Source organism: Hyperolius riggenbachi, chromosome 4 (assembly GCF_040937935.1).
Source record: "Hyperolius riggenbachi isolate aHypRig1 chromosome 4, aHypRig1.pri, whole genome shotgun sequence".
Classification (NCBI taxonomy): domain Eukaryota; kingdom Metazoa; phylum Chordata; class Amphibia; order Anura; family Hyperoliidae; genus Hyperolius; species Hyperolius riggenbachi.
Genome location: NC_090649.1, coordinates 372,088,519 through 372,109,435, shown reverse-complemented (window position 1 = coordinate 372,109,435; position 20,917 = coordinate 372,088,519). Strand labels below are relative to the sequence as shown.

Below are 20,917 nucleotides of genomic sequence, written 5' to 3'. Positions count from 1 at the left end.
CTGTAGTTCTGTATTTAAAGAGAAACTCCAACCTAGAATTGAACTTTATCCCAATCAGTAGCTGATGCCCCCTTTTACATGAGAAATATAATGCATTTCACAAACAGACCATCAGGGGGCGCTGTATGACTGATTTTGTGCTGAAACCCCTCCCACAAGAAGCTCTGGGACCGCGGTACTCTGGGCAAACTGCTACAATGTAACAATGTTCACAGACAGGAAATGGCTGTTTACAGCTGTCTGTAACAGCCAAAACAGCTAGGAGCAGCTACATAACCTGCCCACAGTAACAATGTCACCATGTAATAAATGTCAGAATGTAAATTGGGGAGAGGAAAGATTTTACAATGAGCAAACACTGACTAAATCATTTATACATAATTATGGTAAAAATGAAGCACTTTTTTTACTACATTATCTTCACTGGAGTTCCTCTTTAAGTACAGTTATGGTTACTCCACGAAGTGCATCAGAAAACTGAACTCTGAGGGCAGTTTCACTATGGGGAGCTTTTGGGGTGCTTTCAGTACACAGAAAGGATTGAGTCCTGATTCCTTTGTGTGTACTGACCTTAAGCCACACATGGTTTCAGGTCTAACTTGTTCTCAGTGACAGTTGCTATAGTTTCTATAGTCACACTGTAGAGGAACTGGGTCAGAACCTTGAATTCTAAAAATGCAATCACACTTCATCCTTTGCATTACAAACTAATTCACTGCCTATACAATTCTATGGGCAAGTTCACATCTCTGCAATACAACGGATCGTGCTACTCTAATTCATTGCATGCAGTCTTTGAACGTACATGTATGGTATAAACCGTGCAGCGTCCATTGCAGTTCGCACACATTATGTTCACATGAATGCAACGTGTACACTGTGAATTTACAGTAGGAAAGAAGGAGCACTAGTTCTAAGTAAGAGCAGAACTATAAATACGTTTATCTCATCCTGTCAAGCCACTTCAGGTACTCTAGGTTTGACAAAACCAGAGAAAGTTTGCTGAAATAAGTGTTATGATTGCACCTACATGCAAATATTTACGGTGAGAATTTTTCGTTAAATAAAATCCAGGAGAATTTACTTACATACCAAATTCTCCACTGCAGGCTACTTTATATGGTAGACTGATGGTGCCACTACTCTTTCATGAACCTTTCAGCATTTTTTCCTGTGGTCACTTACAAGCCAGGAGAAGAGTGTCAAACATTTACAAATTAGCACTAGATTTGTGCTACATTTATATGTTACGGCCAGAACCCGAAGTCTGGCCACTTCGGGTTCTGGCTGGTCAAAGCTAGAAGTGGCCGTCACACTGCATCCAGCACCTGAAATGAAATGATTCCTGGCGGCTCAGTACTCTGTTACGGCTTTGGCTTCTCCCCTTGCCGTTCTCTTATTGACAGCTCCGCTCTCTGCTGAAGAGCAGCAGCCCAGTTCAACCACACTTTGCCGCCAGCCAGGGACACACGGAGCCAGAGTCGTTCGTTGCGGCAGGCAAGCAGAGCGGGAACACTACACACATTGCTTCTGCCAGCACCCGCTCTGCGACGAACAGCTCTGCATTGCGTGTGCCCCCAGCTATCAATAGGAGACTGGCAAGGGGAGGAGCCAGAGCCATAACCGTACTGAGCCACCAGGAATCCTTTCATTTTGGGTGCTGCCAGCAGTGTGACAGCCACTTCTAGTTTTGACCGGCCAGAACCCGAAGTTGCCAGACTTCGGGTTCTGGGCGTAACATATATACTGTTATTGTGGTGCATCTTATCACAACACTCTCAAATGCTGAGATGCATTTTGAAGCAATGGTGATGTGCTCATGATGTGTTACTGTAGATTGTTGGCTAGGATTGCCAAGGTTGAGTTGATTAATGAAATGCTAATGATGCTTAGTTGATGCAAACCTCTACAGCTTGGAATTTGACCAGTGAAATGTAGAGGGAATGTCTGAGGGCTCATTTCCACTATCGCGAATTCGCATGCGTTTTTCGCATGCAAATTCGCATAGCAATACAAGTGAATGGGACTGTTTCCACTTGTCAGGATTCCTTTGCGGTTTTCTGTGCAGAAAAAATTCGCATGGCAGAGCCATCAGAATTCACATACCGCTATGCGAATCGCATACAATGTATTTAATGGGAAATTCGCATGAGGTTTAGGTATGCGAATTTTCATGCGAATTCGCATAGAAACAATGGAAAAGCACACCAGCACTGCCATGGTTAAATTCGGATACATCGTCATCCATGCGAATTCGCATGAAAATTCGCATGGACCCGCATGCGAATTTCGCACCCGCATGCGAATTTTTACCGCGGCGATTCGCACCGCACAAGTGGAAATGCAGCCTTAGAACTAAAATTTTGAACCTTGCTCTTTGTTTGGCATGGGATGATTTTAGGTTTTTCTCAGCTTAACCACTTAAGCCCGAAGGGTTGAAATTTTTTTTTACATCCGAGCAACTTTCACCTCCCATTCATTTGCCAATAACTTTATCACTACTCATCACAATGAATTGATCTATATCTTGTTTTTTTCCGCCACCAATTAGGCTTTCTGTGGGTGGTACATTTTGCTAAGAGACACTTTACTGTAAATGCATTTTAACAGGAAGAATAAGAAAAAAACGGAAAAAATTCATTATTTCTCAGTTTTCAGCCATTATAGTTTTAAAATACATGCCTCCATAATTAAAACTCACGTATTGTATTTGCCCATATGCCCCGGGTATTACACCGTTAAAATTATGACCCTATCACAATGTATGGCGACAATATTTTATTTGGAAATAAAGGAGCATTTTTTCAATTTGCGTCCATCACTATTTAGAAGCCCATAATTTATTAAATCATATTGATATACTCCTTTTACATGCATATTTAAAAAGTTCAGACCCTTAGGTAACTATTTGTTTTTTGTTTTTTTTATTATTGTAATTTTTTTTTTTTATTATTTAAACTTGTATGTGGGCATTTTTTGGTATGGGAGGTAAACAGGGAATTGTAAATGTATTTTATTCAGTGTTAAGTGTTTTTGGTGTAGTTAGCTATTTGGCCACAAGATGGCCACAATCAAAAAGTCCTGGGAGCGATCGATTTTGCTCCCAGGCAGAAGAAAGGAGACCAGAGCTCAGAAAAGCCGCAGCGTCTGAAGAGACGCTGTCGGCTTTTCTCCGGGGGGGGGGGGGGGGGGGGGCGATCAGCGAAAGGGATTTATAATCCCTTTCACTGATCGGTGGGCTAGCGGCCAGCAGCGGGGGCGCGCACGGGGGGCCGCGGGAGCGCACGCGACCAGCAGGAGTGTGCGCAGCCTAACTGGATGAAAATTTTCGTCCAGTTAGGCTTAAAGAGAATCTGTATTGTTAAAATCGCACAAAAGTAAACATACCAGTGCGTTAGGGGACATCTCCTATTACCCTCTGTCACAATTTTGCCACTCCTCGCCGCATTAAAAGTGGTTAAAAACAGTTTTAAAAAGTTTGTTTATAAACAAACAAAATGGCCACCAAAACAGGAAGTAGGTTGATGTACAGCATGTCCACACATAGAAAATACATCCATACATAAGCAGGCTGTATACAGCCTTCCTTTTGAATCTCAAGAGATCATTTGTGTGTTTCTTTCCCCCTGCAGCTATCTTCCACTGAAGTGTCAGGCTGTTTCTTCTTGCAGAGTGCAGACAGCTGTGCCTGTATGTAATTCCTCAGTATGTGAAAGCCCAGCCAGCTCAGAGGAGGATCTATCCAGCTTGTAAAAGATAATAGAGCAGAGAGAAGCTGCCCTAATCTAAACAACACACAGGCAGTGTGCATAGAGGGGTCTGGAAGGGGGAGATGCATCACAGAACAACACTGAAGAACTTGGCAGCCTTCCAGACACAGGCTGACAAGTCTGACAAGAGAGCGATAAGTTGATTTATTACAGAGATGGTAATAGTAGAACGTGCTGCAGTAAGCCAGAACACATTAGAATAGCTTTTGGAACTTGTAGGATGATAAAAAACAGGATGCAATTTTTGTTACGGAGTCTCTTTAAGTGGTTGATCACAATAACAAACCTTGAATACCAGTTTCTTAATTTTGGCTCAGCACACAGCCATCTGCTTTGCTACAGCTAAAAAGATGATCAGTGAACTGCTAATTTTTCAGTCCGAAACAAATTTTCTTGCAGTTTGTTTCACTCAAAATTATACCAATCAAATGATCTTGCTGCTGATTTGCATTTGCTAAATTCTAAGGACTGGTTCACGCTTAAGAGCTTTTTCTAAGCAGTTGTGATTTTAAAAGCTTTTGCTAATGTCATTCTATGTGCGTTTTCTCACTTAAACAATGTTTTTATATAAAAAAAAAATCACCCATAGCATTACATTAGCAAGAGCTTTTAAAATCAGTAGCGCTAAAAAAAATTAGCAGCTCACTGGTCATTTCAAGTCACAATCTGCCTTTTCTTTTGTGTGAAACGATTTTAATTTTTTCATGGAATTCTTAAAGTAAAATAAAACGCAGTAAGTTATGAGAGTTTAAGGAACAGAATATAAATGCAAAATAATAGTTGGTATGGATAGAAGCTCCCTGCTAAGTAGACGAGGAACTGCAATTGTGAAACCTAGACTAGTGGCTGGATAGTGTACTGGTTAAAGAGGAACTCCAGTGAAAATAATAGTGTTTCATTTTTACAATAATAATGTATAAATTATTTAGTCAGTGTTTGCCCATTGTAAAATCTTTTAAATCCATGATTTACATTCTGAAATTTATTACATGGTGACATTTTTACTGCTGGCAGGTGATGTAGCTGCTGCATGATTTTTTGGCAGTTGGAAACAGCTGTAAACAGCTATTCCGACAATGCAGCAAGGTTCACAGACAGGAAACTGACAAGAGTACATACTTTTCTTGTGGGAGGGATTTCACCACAATATCAACCATACAGCGTCCCCTGATGGTCTGTTTGTGAAAAGGAATACATTTCTCATGTAAAAGGGGGTATCAGCTACTAATTGGGATAAAGTTCAATTCTTGGTTGGAGTTTTTCTTTAAGGACACTTTGACATCGGAGACCAGGGTTCAAATCCTGGCAATGGTCAGTACCTATTTAGTAAGGAGTTCAAGGCAAGACATCCTATCACTGCAGGGTGGCATCTTGAGCACATCCCAGTGGCTGCGGCTCTTGAGTCCGACAGGAGAAAGGCGCTATACGAATGTTAGGATTATTATTATACTCTGCCCTTCATGGGTTGTTTTTGTTCTTCCACTTTTATACAGTTGACAGCTTCCGGACCTTGCTGATTGAAATGTATAGTCTATTTGGGACCTGTTAACCCTGCCCGGGCATAGATTTCAATCTCTGCGGCACACGCTGCCGTCACGTCACTGCAGCCCACTCGCCTTGCCGTCGCTATGGCAGCAGAGCTCCGTAAGCTCCGTAAGCTGGTGAGGAGCCGATTTCATTGGCTCCTGACCCTGTGATCATTGGGGTTTTCATCTAGGAGATAAGGTTTCATCTTCTATTTAAAATAACTCTCCAGCACTTTTCAACTAAAAAAAGTACCAAAAAGTAGGTTAAAAAGTGCTATCAAAATTATTTTGAGTATTTCCCTGATTGCTGGCAGCTTAAAAGGCATTTTATTGACAAGTTTAAAAATTTCACCTAGGAGAAAGCTCAGGTGAAAAAGTGAATTGCATACGGCCCACTGTGAGCAAATTACATTGCTAAAGTTTATCAGGCCTGCCCCAAGACTCCCAGGGTGTTGGACATATATTTATTTATTGTATTTATAAAGCGCCAACATATTACGCAGCGGACATTGAACATCCAGATGGCTGAAGAGTGGTCATGTGACCACAATGACTGCCTTTATATGCTAGTTGCCTCCAGTGGAACGTTTCAGAATGGCTTGTTTGACATAAGATATGTTAGGGGTGTTTGCTTAAAGTAATCCTGAAGAGGAAAAAGACTGCCCAATTTGGGTACTTCAGAAGAAGGAAACCACTGGGTCCTTCAGAGGCTTACCTCGTCACCGCCCTCCTCACTTTTCTAATGCTGAGACCCCACAAGCCTGTAGACAAAGGTCTGCTTGCACTGCACTTTTACCACTGAGTGCTGGTTCCATGCTACTAGCCAGACACAAGCTGTCTGCGCATGCGCAGTGTGGTGGAACTCTGTGGCAATTTTGGGGTCCCAGCACTGGAACGGAGTTGGACAGGAAGCCTCTGTAGGTAAAAATTTCTCAACTCTGTTAAGCTGACTTTGACACACACTGTTTAGCCAGGAAAATGGCATAATTGTACCTATGTCAGCAATACAGATGGTCAGTGAGATGCTAATCCAGCTTGCACGGAACTCTAAAGGCTGGAACCCACAAGTGTATTTTTTGGAGCGTTTTATATCGCTAGCGATTGCCCTAAACACTCTGCCAATGTAAATGGATGGGACAGTTTCTACTAGAGCGATTGGGGAAATCGCAGTTGCAGGACATGCAGCATTTTTGGTAGTGTTTCCATTCTAATGAATTGTATAGGAGCAGGGAAATCGCTCCAAAAATCGCTTGCAAAGCGCTATCACAAATCGCTAGTGATTGTGATGGTGCTTTATTCTTTCTAGTGGGTCTCAGGCCTAATGCATATTGTACTGTGGCTAAACCATTCTAAATTCACCAGTGTGTTTGGCCCAGTTCCAAGCTTCATACAAATGAAATGTTAATATATGAATATTACTTTTCTCCTGTAAGACTAAAAGCATCAAGGGTGCTCTCAGTAGGCCACTCTGGAGTTACTGGCTCCAGCCATTGCAATAAATTTTAATGCAAGTTAGAATTACTTGAATCTCAAGGACCATGTCTTGTCACAAACCCATTGAACAGTGAGTGATGTAATGCAGATTTATTTACCAAAAGAGAATGCGCACCACCTTACCACATGAATAGCAATGTGCTCATTGATGATTGAAAATTAAGTGGAAAAACCTGTATCTATGACTACCACAGCACAATAAGTCAACTGAGGCACATAAGTAATTTGAAAAAATGCAGTAGTTGAATACCTATCATGGGCATGAAATTCTGCGCTAGTCTAGTTTGGGGGACTCAGCAAAGAACCTCATGTGGAAATTCTGCTGACGTAATTGGGTGGACAGTTCCCTCTCGAACTGCTGGGTTTCAGGTAGGTTTGATTTCATCGCGTTCGTTAGCGTCTTGGTGGCCTTTGTGTGGCTTTCAATTGCAGTCTGCGTTTTTCGTCCCCACAGGTGGACTTGCCCGTGGCGGTTAACCATCCGCCATCAGGGTCGCCTCGAACGCCAGTGAAAATCGGGATCGGAACGCTGCGTTCTTGCAAACGCCGTAAAGGCCTGGTACAAACGTTCCCATTCACGTGGATGGAAGCATTTAACTACTCTACAACTGCTCCACGCCAATGAGCATGGCCGCGGCGGCAGCCCCAGGACCGCCTAACGCCAATTGGCGTCAGGTCCTTGAGCCGGCTACTGAAGGAGATCGCGTGCGTCTCCTCGGGGGGTGGAGCTCCACCCCGCCTTCAGTCTCCCGAGCGGCTATTACCGCTCGGGAGACTGTTAGACGGCGTAATCACCGTCTATTTACATGTACAGCGCTGCGATCGGCAGCAGCGCTGTACTGGGGACAGCTGTGTGCCACGGCTGTCCCCTCCATAGGCTGGGCAGTGATCGGCTGTCATAGGCTGAAGCAACTTTGGAGCGATCAGACCCCACCAACAGAGCTCTGTTGGGGGGGGGATCACTCGTGTGCTGTGTTGTGCAGCCATGCGGCTTGGCCTTAAAGCTGCAGTGGTTAATTAGGGAAAAAATTGCCTGGTCTTTAGGGGGGTTTAACACTGCGGTCCTCAAGTGGTTAATGCAGATTCCCGACCTTTATAAAGTGTTCTTTCTTTCATTCTTACATTTTTCCCTGGTGACAACCTCTTTACTGCTGGCTGGATGCATCACTGTGGGATGTAAATGGCGGAAACACACAAAATGCTGTGACCTCATAGCCTAGGCTAAAGCATCACTGGAGGGTGTGGTTACGTACCAATATACAGCAATATATAGATATGTAGTAGTAAATACAAAGGAAGTGCAACATGCTGTGTGCGATTTTATTTGCTAAAATAATAGAAATGAGTAATCTAGCGTGGTGTATGTTGGTCAGCTTAATAGAATTGGTCATTTACCCTGAAATGTTAGGTAAGAACCACAAGAAGCCTCAGATTGTGTAGGTATTCCCTCGTACTTAATGGACTTGGTAAAATTGGTCAGTAATTGACCAATCCTAATTTAAAGTGTATACAAGGTTTAGTCTGATCCAGATGCTGGGTTTTTAGCATTGCCTTCTTCTATGTGGGCCTCCAGCAGGCCGAATTGTTCAGGATCAGAATGGTGTTAGATAAACAAGCTATTTACAATATTTCCTGAAGCAGCTGTGAGGAAAAAATGACAATCATGGCAGGTTTTTGCTATACAGCGTATGTAATAATCTTATGAACTGTTAAACTCATTCAGATATATTTACTTATCCTTGCTGTGCTGTGACCCAGAACTGAAAGTGAATCAAATTTAGGCTGGATAGAAACGTATATACTTTAGCTAATAATCCCTTTCACATAAAGATTTCAGTTGCATATATTGCCGTTAAATGGTATAAACATACCATTCTGCACACTATCTGTTTTAACACTAAACTATTTTCCAACTTGCAGCACCCTCTGCATGTCTAAAATGGTCAGGATATTCAATATTTTCCTCTTTGCAAACACAGTAGTGATATACAATTTGGTGTACACTAATACCTCTTTACGGCATGAGTAGTTAGCTGTATGGTTATTTATGTAAATCTGGGGCTAACCTAGTAACGCAATAGTCTAACTCTTCCATCTACCATTGTTAGGAAAAATGGAAAAATAACTTCGGGTATGTAGGATTTCACTAAAAATGAAAATGAACTATGGTTGACTTTTTGTAGAGGCTAGTAACAGAGCTACCAGTAGTTTCTGCATCCTGAGCAGAGCTGGTCTTGCTATGGCGGTGCACATTTCACATGGTTTATAAAGGCTGTGTTTAGCCAGACCTCATGTTGATTATAAATTGACAGGTTATCCATGTTTGTGTTCTCATTGTGAAGGCTTACACATCTTGGTGCTGGGATATCATTGGCTTTATGTCCTGGGAACAAAAAAATATGGTGCAGCAATATAAGACTGGAAGAGGTTCCTGCTTTTACCCACAAAATAAAGAAAACCCAACTTTTTTTTTTTTAATCTTTATTTGTATGGTTGACTCTGCCCCAATGCAATCACTTATACCACTTTGTCACAAGACGTTAGACGTTAAAACTGGACAAAACATGACCTTTAAAGGGGCATCGTAGTGACTCATAGTAGAATGTAGTAAATTATTCAGGAAACCTACTTTTACGTTCACTATCCTGGTTTCAGCATTAGAAAAACTTTGTATATTAGTATGTAGCCCTGCCCTCCCAGTGATATAAGTGTTTATAAGTGTTTGTCTTTGATGTCACAGCCTAGGCTTTTTAGATATACTGAATTCTTCCACAGCTTTCTGGGAGCCCAGGTAGTATTCTTAATGGCTTTGGAACTCGCTACAAAACCTTCTGCAGAGATGCAAATGATAGCAGTAAAGCTGTCGCCACCAGTGATGTATTTCAGAATGTAAATTGAGGAGGAAAGCTTTTATAATGGGCAAACACTAAATTTTTTAAAATTCTATTCTGTTTGTTATTTTCACTACAGTTACTCTTTAAATCATGCCAGAAAATGAACTGTAAAGTAGTTGTAGAAGCCATATGACAATAATCAGAATCTTTTATTTTCGCCAAGCACGACTGGGTCGTGCCCGGTATTGGGCTTGGCATAACAGGGCTGAGTGTAGCAAATACGCAAAAATACATCAAATCAACAAATCATCAAATAATGCGGTGTTTACCTCAATATACTCCATTTACAGTTGTTCTCAGATATAAGATGACTTAAGACATCTAAATTGGGAGGAAAAAAGTACTTTCTCCAAACCAGTCCTGCAAGGGACTTTACAGATTCACTAATGTTAGAATTGGGAAGAGTGGCAGGTGCTAGCACTTCATGCTAGTATGAAGGCTTCTGAGCAGGGAGAGAGGATACAAACTGAATGAGGTGACAGAAAACACAAGCAGAGTGGGCACCTGTGTGTAAAGCTGACTTATTAAGTTTTACTTTAAAAACAATAGACTTTTTATTATGAGACGTTCCCCAATTTTTGGGTCAATAATCTTTTATTTGAAAAGCTCCCACATACCACACAATGTAGTAGAAAAGATGAAAGGAGCAAATCACAAACTCTCATTACTCAAACGACCAATGGTGACCGAGAAAAAGGCCCTGCTGACTTAAAGAGAACCTGTACTGTGTAAACATATTTAAAATAAACACATGAGGTAACTTCAAATGAACATTGCATAGTTACCTTGCCATCAATTCCTTTCAGAAGCTCACCATTTTCTTCTGACAATAATCTCTTACAGTTCTGACAATATTTTGTCAGATCTGAAATCTATCAGTTGCTGTCAATAAAATATCAGTTGCTGTCAGTTATAGCTGAGAGGAAAACGGATGTACCAGGTAATGTCCATGTTTCCCTATGGCTCAAGTGGGCGATGTTACAGTTTAACTGTGTGCTGACCAGGAAGCGGTTATGGGTAATGGCCATTTTCAAAATGGAGGATGGAAAATTCCCTTGATCACAGTGAACAAACAGGACGCGGGAGAGGAGAAAGACACTGAGGAGTAGACTGCATGGAAGGTAAGTATGACTTGTGTATGCTTATTTTGACTTTTTAATTTTCAGTTCAGGTTTTCTTTAAACTCAGTATGTATTGCCTGTAATGTGTTGCATACACTGGGGGTTTGTTGTGCCGGCATTTATCACTTTACAATTTCTTTTTAATAGAAACGTTTTCCTCCAGTGTAACCCCATGTATGCTGAGCAGCAAACAATGTGTTATGAAACCTCTTCTTAATACAGCAGGTGTATAGAGATAATACCTCCATGTTTTGAAAATGAACTCTCCTTTACAGCCAAACAGGAAAGAAGTTAATGGCGAAGTGTCGAATGCTTATCCAGGAGAATCAGGAGCTCGGGCGGCAGCTGTCCCAGGGTCGCATTGCTCAGCTTGAAGCAGAGTTGGCTTTACAGAAGAAATATAGCGAGGAGCTTAAAAGCAGTCAGGATGGTAAGTACCATGTTCAATTTTCTTAATTCACCTACTGTTATTTACTACCTACTGTTGTGCTAAATAGCTATTTATTAGAGAATAATATTTCTGTGCGTGTTCTTTTTTCCTGATAATGAATGCATACGAAAAACCTTGCGCTGCCTTACAGTCTACTAATGGTGGCCATACATGGTACAATTTTTTCATCCAATCTTACCATTTCTATGTAGTATAAGAGTAAATTAAGTGAATATACTAAAAGTATAAATTAGGCAGTTCCCTAGTGGTGGGAATACACAGTAAGATCCGGCAGCTCGATTAGCCGCCGGATCGACTCCCGCTGCGTCCACGCGGACGCTTCCTTATCGTCCGCTCGATTTCCACTTTTGTCCGCCCGCGGGTATCGAGCGGGGAATCGATCCGCGCAGCGATCGGACATGTTGGAAATTATCAATCATGCTATCAGCGGCTTGATTGATAACTATCTCCCAGCATTATACTACATATAATTGGTAAGATTGGATGAAAAAATTGTACCATGTATGGCCACCATAAGAGAAGTCCATAAAATTGCAACCACACAAGGTCTTCCAATCAGGTCTTCAAATTCAGTTCACCTCCAAAAAAACAACATAAAACAGTTTATGGTCCAGGAGCTCCACACCAAAAAATGGTCCCCCCGTGTGTACAGTACGGACTGGGTTGCTCCTTTACTAGTGTTGAGAGAAATGCATCGTAATATGCTCATTAACCCCTCACGCAAGAGATTGGTCCTGTGAGAGGAATACAGAGGGTGCCATCTTCATTCTCTAATAAACAATGCTTGATCCCTGACTGTCATGCTTAACCACTTGAGGACCTAGGGCTTTCTACCCCTTAAGGACCGGCCACTTTTTTTCCATTCAGACCACTGCAGCTTTCACGGTTTATTGCTCGCTCATACAACCTACCACCTAAATGAATTTTGGCTCCTTTTCTTGTCACTAATAAAGCTTTCTTTTGATGCTATTTGATTGCTCCTGCGATTTTTACTTTTTATTATATTCATCAAAAAAGACATGAATTTTGGCAAAAAAATGATTTTTTTAACTTTCTGTGCTGACATTTTTCAAATAAAGTAAAATTTCTGTATACATGCAGCGCGAAAAATGTGGACAAACATGTTTTTGATAAAAAAAAACCCCATTCAGTGTATATTTATTGGTTTGGGTAAAAGTTATAGCGTTTACAAACTATGGTGCCAAAAGTGAATTTTCCCATTTTCAAGCATCTCTGACTTTTCTGACCCCCTGTCATGTTTCATGAGGGGCTAGAATTCCAGGATAGTATAAATACCCCCCAAATGACCCCATTTTGGAAAGAAGACATCCCAAAGTATTCACTGAGAGGCATAGTGAGTTCATAGAAGATATTATTTTTTGTCACAAGTAAGCGGAAAATGACACTTTGTGAGGAAAAAAAAAAAAAAAAAAGTTTCCATTTCTTCTAACTTGCGACAAAAAAAAATGAAATCTGCCACGGACTCACCATGCCCCTCTCTGAATACCTTGAAGGGTCTACTTTCCAAAATGGGATCATTTGTGGGGTGTGTTCACTGTCCTGACATTTTGGGGGGTGCTAAATTGTAAGCACCCCTGTAAAGCCTAAAGGTGCTCATTGGACTTTGGACCGCTTAGCGCAGTTAGGCTGCAAAAAAGTGCCACACATGTGGTATTGCCGTACTCAGGAGAAGTAGTATAATGTGTTTTGGGGTGTATTTTTACACATACCCATGCTGGGTGGGAGAAATATCTCTGTAAATGACAATTTGTTAATTTTTTTTACACACAATTGTCCATTTACAGAGATATTTCTCCCACTCAGCATGGGTATGTGTAAAAATACACCACAAAACACATTATACTACTTCTCCTGAGTACGGCGATACCACATGTGTGGCACTTTTTTGCACCCTAACTGCGCTAAAGGGCCCAAAGTCCAATGAGTACCTTTAGGATTTCACAGGTCATTTTGAGAAATTTCGTTTCAAGACTACTCCTCACGGTTTAGGGCCCCTAAAATGCCAGGGCAGTATAGGAACCCCACTAATGACCCCATTTTAGAAAGAAGACACCCCAAGGTATTCCGTTAGGAGTATGGTGAGTTCATAGAAGTTTTTATTTTTTTGTCACAAGTTAGCGGAAATTGATTTTAATAGTTTTTTTTTCACAAAGTGTCATTTTCCGCTAACTTGTGACAAAAAATAAAATCTTCTATGAACTCACCATACTCCGTACGGAATACCTTTGGGTGTCTTCTTTCTAGAATGGGGTCATTTGTGGGGTTCCTATACTGCCCTGGCATTTTAGGGGCCCTAAACCGTGAGGAGTAGTCTTGAAACCAAATGTCGCAAAATGACCTGTGAAATCCTAAAGGTACTCATTGGACTTTGGGCCCCTTAGCGTACTTAGGGTGTAAAAAAGTGCCACACATGTGGTACCGCTGTACTCAGGAGAAGTAGTATAATGCGTTTTGGGGTGTATTTTTACACATACCCATGCTAAGTGGGAGAAATATCTCTGTAAATGACAATTGTTTGATTTTTTTTACACACAATTGTCCATTTACATAGAAATTTCTCCCACCCAGCATGGGTATGTGTAAAAATACACCCCAAAACACATTATACTACTTTTCCTGAGTACGGCGGTACCACATGTGTGACACTTTTTTGCAGCCTAGGTGCGCTAAGGGGCCCAACGTCCTATTCACAGGTCATTTTGAAGCATTTGTTTTCTAGACTACTCCTCGCGGTTTAGGGCCCCTAAAATGCCAGGGCAGTATAGGAACCCCACAAGTGACCCCATTTTAGAAAGAAGACACCCCAAGGTATTCCGTTAGGTGTATGGCGAGTTCATAGAAGATTTTATTTTTTGTCACAAGTTAGTGAAAAATGACACTTTGTGAAAAAAAAAAACAATAAAAATTAATTTCCGCTAACTTTTGACAAAAAATTAAATCTTCTATGAACTCGTCATACACCTAACATAATACCTTGGGGTGTCTTTTTTTTCTAAAATGGGGTCACTTGTGGGGTTCCTATACCGCCCTGGCATTTTACAGGCCCAAAACCGTGAGTAGTCTGGAAACCAAATGTCTCAAAATGACTGTTCAGGGGTATAAGCATCTGCAAATTTTGATGACAGGTGGTCTATGAGGGGGCGAATTTTGTGGAACCGGTCATAAGCAGGGTGGCCTTTTAGATGACAGGTTGTATTGGGCCTGATCTGATGGATAGGAGTGCTAGGGGGGTGACAGGAGGTGATTGATGGGTGTCTCAGGGGGTGGTTAGAGGGGAAAATAGATGCAATCCATGCACTGGGGAGGTGATCGGAAGGGGGTCTGAGGGTTTGGCCGAGTGATCAGGAGCCCACACGGGGCAAATTGGGGCCTAATCTGATGGGTAGGTGTGCTAGGGGGTGACAGGAGGTGATTGATGGGTGTCTCAAGGTGTGATTAGAGGGGGGAATAGATGCAAGCAATGCACTGGCGAGGTGATCAGGGCTGGGGTCTGAGGGCATTCTGAGGGTGTGGGCGGGTGATTGAGTGCCCTAGGGGCAGATAGGGGTCTAATCTGATAGGTAGCAGTGACAGGGGGTGATTGATGGGTAATTAGTGGGTGTTTAGGGTAGAGAATAGATGGAAACACTGCGCTTGGGTGGTGATCTGATGTCGGATCTGCGGGCGATCTATTGGTGTGGGTGGGTGATCAGTTTGCCCGCAAGGGGCAGGTTAGGGGCTGATTGATGGGTGGCAGTGACAGCGGGTGATTGATGGGTGGCAGTGACAGCGGGTGATTGATGGGTGGCAGTGACAGGGGTGATTGATGGGTGGCAGTGACAGGGGGTGATTGATGGGTGATTGATAGGTGATTGACAGGTAATCAGTGGGTTATTACAGGGGAGAACAGATGTAAATATTGCACTGGCGAATTGATATGGGGGGGTCTGAGGGCAATCTGAGCGTGTAGGCGGGCGATTGGGTGCCCGCAAGGGGCAGATTAGGGTCTGATCTGATAGGTAACAGTGACAGGTGGTGATAGGGAGTGATTGATGGGTGATTGATGGGTAATTAGTGGGTGTTTAGAGGAGAGAATAGATGGAAACACTGCACTTGGGTGGTGATCTGATGTCGGATCTGCGGGCGATCTATTGGTGTGGGTGGGTGATCAGATTGCCCGCAAGGGGCAGGTTAGGGGCTGATTGTTGGGTGGCAGTGACAGGGGGTGATTGATGGGTGATAGGTGATTGGCAGGTGATTGACAGGTGATCAGTGGGTTATTACAGGGAAGGACAGATGTAATTAATGCACTGGCGAATTGATAAAGGGGGGGGGGTCTGAGGGCAATCTGAGCGTGTGGGCGGGTGATTGGGTGCCCGCAAGGGGCAGATTAGGGTCTGATCTGATAGGTAACAGTGACAGGTGGTGATAGGGGGTGATTGATGGGTAATTAGTGGGTGTTTAGAGAAGATAACAGATGTAAACGATACATTTGGGAGGTAATCTGACGGCGGGTTTGCGGGCGATCTAATGGTGTGGGTGGGTGATCAGATTGCCCGCAAGGGGCAGGTTAGGGGCTGATTGATGGGTGGCAGTGACAGGGGGTGATTGATGGGTGATAGGTGATTGGCAGGTGATTGACAGGTGATCAGTGGGTTATTACAGGGAAGAACAGATGTAATTAATGCATTGGTGAATTGATAAGGGGGGGTCAGAGGGCAATCTGAGCGTGTGGGCGGGTGATTGGGTGCCCGCAAGGGGCAGATTAGGGTCTGATCTGATAGGTAAAAGTGACAAGTGGTGATAGGGGGTGATTGATGGGTGATTGATGGGTAATTAGTGGGTGTTTAGAGGAGAGAATAGATGTAAACAATGGATTTGGGAGGTGATCTGATGTCGGATCTGTGGGCGATCTATTGGTGTGGGGGGGTGATCAGATTGCCCGCAAGGGGCAGGTTAGGGGCTGATTGATGGGTGGCAGTGACAGGGGGTGATTGACGGGTGATTGATGGGTGATTGACGGGTGATTGACAAGTGATTGACAGGTGATTGACAGGTGATCAGGGGGATAGATGCATACAGTAAACAGGGGGGGGGGGGTCTGGGGAGAATCTGAGGGGTGGGGGGTGATCAGGAGGGGGCAGGGAGCAGGGGGGGGGGATAAAAAAAAAATAGCGTTGACAGATAGTGACAGGGAGTGATTGATGGGTGATTAGGGGGGTGATTGGGTGCAAACAGGGGTCTGGGGGGTGGGCAGGGGGGGGGGGTCTGATGGGTGCTGTGGGCGATCTGGGGCAGGGGGGGGAGAAATCAGTGTGCTTGGGTGCAGACTAGGGTGGCTGCAGCCTGCCCTGGTGGTCCCTCGGACACTGGGACCACCAGGGCAGGAGGCAGCCTGTATAATACACTTTGTAAACATTACAAAGTGTATTATACACTTTGTATGCGGCGATCGCAAGGTTAACATCCCGCCGGCGCTTTCGTATAGCCGGCGGGATGTTGCGGCGAGCGAGCGGTGACAGGCGCCGGCGGAGGATCGCGTCACGGATGACGCGATCGCTCCGCCCATGCCCTTAAATGGACCGCCGCCTCTGTGGGTGAGCCGGTCCTTAAGGGCTCCACTTCCCGGCCGCCTCTGTGCGTTAGGCGGTCGGGAAGTGGTTAATGCACTGCTTTTAATATTTTGTCACTGGCCCAGAATGAGCATACGCAGATCATATGCTTTGGACTGACTGCATGCTTGTTGCAGTTGTGTGACTTATAAATAAAGCCAAAAGCTCAGCATGACAGCCAGGCAACTTTATTGTTTATAAAAGTATGAAGATGGCAGTGTCTGCATTCCTCTCGCTTCTGGTTTCCTTAAACAGCTGTTAGTAGTAAAAATGTTTCTGTACCGTGTTAGCCAAACAATATATGTAGGTCTTATAAAAGTAATACCTTTTAATGGCCTTTTAATTATAAAAGTAATACCTTTTAATGGCTAACTGATAAAGTTAAATAATGCTTTCCGCTGTTCTGTAGCAGAGTTGCTGTGAAAAATGGGTGTTTGAAGGTATGCTGAATTGGGTTTCTGATAGTAATACCTTTTGGGATCAGATTTTCTTTCTTGCACATTGATAGAAAAAAGATGTCACTGTCCAGTTGTGCCAATTTCTTCAGTAGGGTTTTTTTTTGTAAAACCCTACTAAAGAAATTGGCACAACTGGACAGTGACATCTTTTTTTTCTATCAAAGTGCAAGAAAGAGAAAATCTGATCCCAAAAGGTATTACTATCAGAAACCCAATTCAGCATACTTTTAACACCGATTTTTCACAGTAACTCTGCTACAGAACACCGGAAAGAATCAGGAATCATCTCAGCATTATTTAACTTTATCAGTTAGCCATTAAAAGGTATTACTTACAAGACTTTGTTTTTTTTTCTACCTACTTAACCTCCTGAGCGGTATGGACGAGCTCAGCTCGTCCATCACCGCCGGAGGCTGCCGCTCAGGCCCTGCTGGGCCGATTTTCTTCAAATAAAGTGCAGCACACGCAGCCGGCACTTTGCCAGCCGCGTGTGCTGCCTGATCGCCGCCGCTCTGCGGCGATTCGCCGCGAGCAGCGGCGAAAGAGGGTCCCCCCAGCCGCCTGAGCCCTGCGCAGCCGGAACAAAAAGTTCCGGCCAGCGCTAAGGGCTGGATCGGAGGCGGCTGACGTCAGGACGTCGGCTGACGTCCATGACGTCACTCCGCTCGTCGCTATGGCGACGATCTAAGCAAAACAAGGAAGGCCGCTCATTGCGGCCTTCCTTGTTTATTCTGGGCGCCGGAGGCGATCGGAAGAACGCCTCCGGAGCGCCCTCTAGTGGGCTGGATCAGCCGCTAAGGGCTGGATCGGAGGCGGCTGACGTCCATGACGTCACTCCGCTCGTCGCTATGGCGACGATCTAAGCAAAACAAGGAAGGCCGCTCATTGCGGCCTTCCTTGTTTATTCTGGGCGCCGGAGGCGATCGGAAGAACGCCTCCGGAGCGCCCTCTAGTGGGCTTTCATGCAGCCAACTTTCAGTTGGCTGCATGAAATAGTTTCTTTTTAATTTAAAAAAAACCCTCCCGCAGCCTCCCTGGCGATCTCAATAGAACGCCGGGGAGGTTAAACAGCTGTTAACTTTTTTTTTTGTTTTTGTTTTTTTGCGAAGTACCAGAGACTGCACATTCTTGTACGTTAACCACTTGAGGAACGTGGTTTTAAACCCCCCTAGTGACCAGGCCATTTTTTGCCAATTAGGCCACTGCAGCGATTTTAATGAAAGTGAATGGAAGAAATTTTTAAAAAGCGCTAATCAATCACAAAGTGCTTATAGTGTGGATCCGGCCTTAGGAGTACTCATCCACAACAAGTTAAATAATCGTATTCGATACCAAGCCGCTGGAGCTAAAGCTAATATTTTGGGATGTATTAAAAGGGAAATAAAAACTCGAGATGCTAGCATAATATTGCCCCTGTTTAATTCTCTAGTAAGGCCACATCTGGAATATGGAATTCGGTTCAGGGCACCACATTACAGGAAAGATATTGCTGTTTTAGAGCAAGTGCAAAGACGGGCAACAAAATTGATACGAGGGATGGAAGATCTTGCTTACCTAGAAAGGTTAGATAAACTGGGTTTATTTAGTCTAGAGAAAAGACGCCTTAGAGGGGATCTAATTAACGTGTATACATCAGAGGGCAATATAAAAGCTTGGCTGATGAGCTTTTTGTCCCTAGGCCTTCACAAAGGACATTTATGTTTCTGGTACTGCTTACGATTGTTTTATTGCATTTTTTTTCTTTCAATACAGAGCTGAATGACTTCATAATTCAGTTAGATGAAGAAGTGGAGGGAATGCAAAGCACTATATTGGTTTTACAACAACAGCTAAAGGAATCCAGACAACAAGTATCTCAGTTGCAGCAGCAACCTCAGAATTCTGGTATTAGGACTCAAGCAGAAAACAAAGAGGAGGGAGAATCTAGTGGTAAGGATTGCAGTCGCCTGTCAAATGGACCGAGCAACGGTGCTTCTTCTTCTCACCAGAGAACTCACAGCTCTACAGGGCTTTATAGAGAGAGTAGTAATGCAGACGATGACTTTCCTGCATCTCTTATTAATGAAGGCAAACTTTCAAACCACTCAGAGGAAAGAACTGGTAGAGGAGGCAGCAGCTACATCAATCAGCTTAGTACTGGGTATGAGAGTGTAGACTCACCTACTGGAAGTGAGAATTCTCTCACTCACCACTCTAATGACACAGACTCCAATCATGACTCTCAGGAGGAAAAACCAAGGAGTGGGAAAGGCAACAGAACTGTCAGTTCCCGTCTTCAGAACGGCTTGGACTCTGGAGCGAATGTACAGGGTTAGTTTTGTAAAAGAAGGAAAAGAAAAAACGAGACTTTTTTTTTTCTTTTATACATCCCTAATTTCAGAGCTAATACTGTCCAGAAATAGTGCATATTTTGTCATACTTTTGCCTTGAGTTTTTCATTGTTGCTTACTGTAATACCTCTGCCAATATTGATGTTTTAACAGTTAATTACGTTGAAAGTTACAAAAAAAAAAGTTTGTGTAGAAAGTTATTTTAATGAAAAGTTGGAACAAATTAACAACATTGGAAATTTTCACTAATGATGTCTGTACAACTCTCTCTTAAACCTCCTGCTGTATAATGGCATTCCTACCCTTCTTTTCATCATACTTCATTATCAACAATTTTTCATGGTACCATGTGGGTGTGGCTGGAGAAGTTTGCCCAGTGACGTAGATGTGTCACAACACGGACGATTAGTTAGGTCCTCCCCTATTTTCACTGTTAACCAGTTTTCCTTTCCTCCTCAGCGAAGCACCTGTACATACTTAATTTCCTCCCTTTAGATGCCTGAATGTTTGAGAATTGTGTGTGCTATTGCGCAGTTTTATCACAGTTGTATTTTGTTTATGTATATGACTCTGTGACTCCAATATTACCATACCTGTACTGACCAAAACAAAATAAAAAACATTTTTAATGTCACATTTACACAGCTTTGTTTGCATCCTACCTGTAGATTTTAATTGTGTGCTGATTAAAGTGTCATGTATAGCATTGCATTGGAAGTTGTGACAACATGTCTGTTTATTCTTGGTGAAATTAGCACTGCAACAGTATGGACCACTAGTAAATGTCAGCGCCAGCATCTTTAGTGAACAGCAAAATAGTCCCTCTATTTTCTGACCAGTAAAATGTGTTCAGGTGATCCAGTAGTGAATCCACTATTCTATCCTGAAACAAGATAACAGACGCCAAATGGATAAAAGGGACTAAATGAGCTTAAAAACCAATTTGGCAATAGAGGAGGCAGTGGTGAATACACGACTGTAGATTTTCAGTCAAACGTTTATTGGGTACTCCAAAATAAAGTGCAACACGTTTCGCAGATTAAACCTGCTTCCTCAGGCAATACAGATAGGAGTAAAAAAAACTGTGAATCATAGAGACCTTGGAATCAATGTAACTAGAATGCTTGCATAGGAATCAATATTGTTATAGATAGTTCATAAAAATATGACATTGAATATATGACAGATATATGTATATCTCTACCTCTATACGTCACCATTGTTCTGTGATATTTTTATGAACTATCTATAACAATATTGA

At 42.9% G+C, this 20,917-nt stretch overlaps 1 protein-coding gene across 3 annotated transcripts in view; it reads left to right on the top strand.

Moving 5' to 3' along the window:
* The window catches only part of WTAP (WT1 associated protein), a 100,269-nt gene extending 79,979 nt beyond the window's left edge, over positions 1-20,290 (top strand). For all 3 annotated transcript variants that reach the window (XM_068232030.1, XM_068232032.1, XM_068232033.1), the window contains exons 7-8: positions 11,081-11,235; positions 19,079-20,290. In XM_068232030.1, coding sequence (XP_068088131.1) covers positions 11,081-11,235; positions 19,079-19,641 — 718 coding nt within the window. In that variant the 3' untranslated portion in view covers positions 19,642-20,290. The remainder of the gene's footprint in view (positions 1-11,080; positions 11,236-19,078) is intronic.
* Positions 20,291-20,917: the final 627 nt, after the last annotated feature.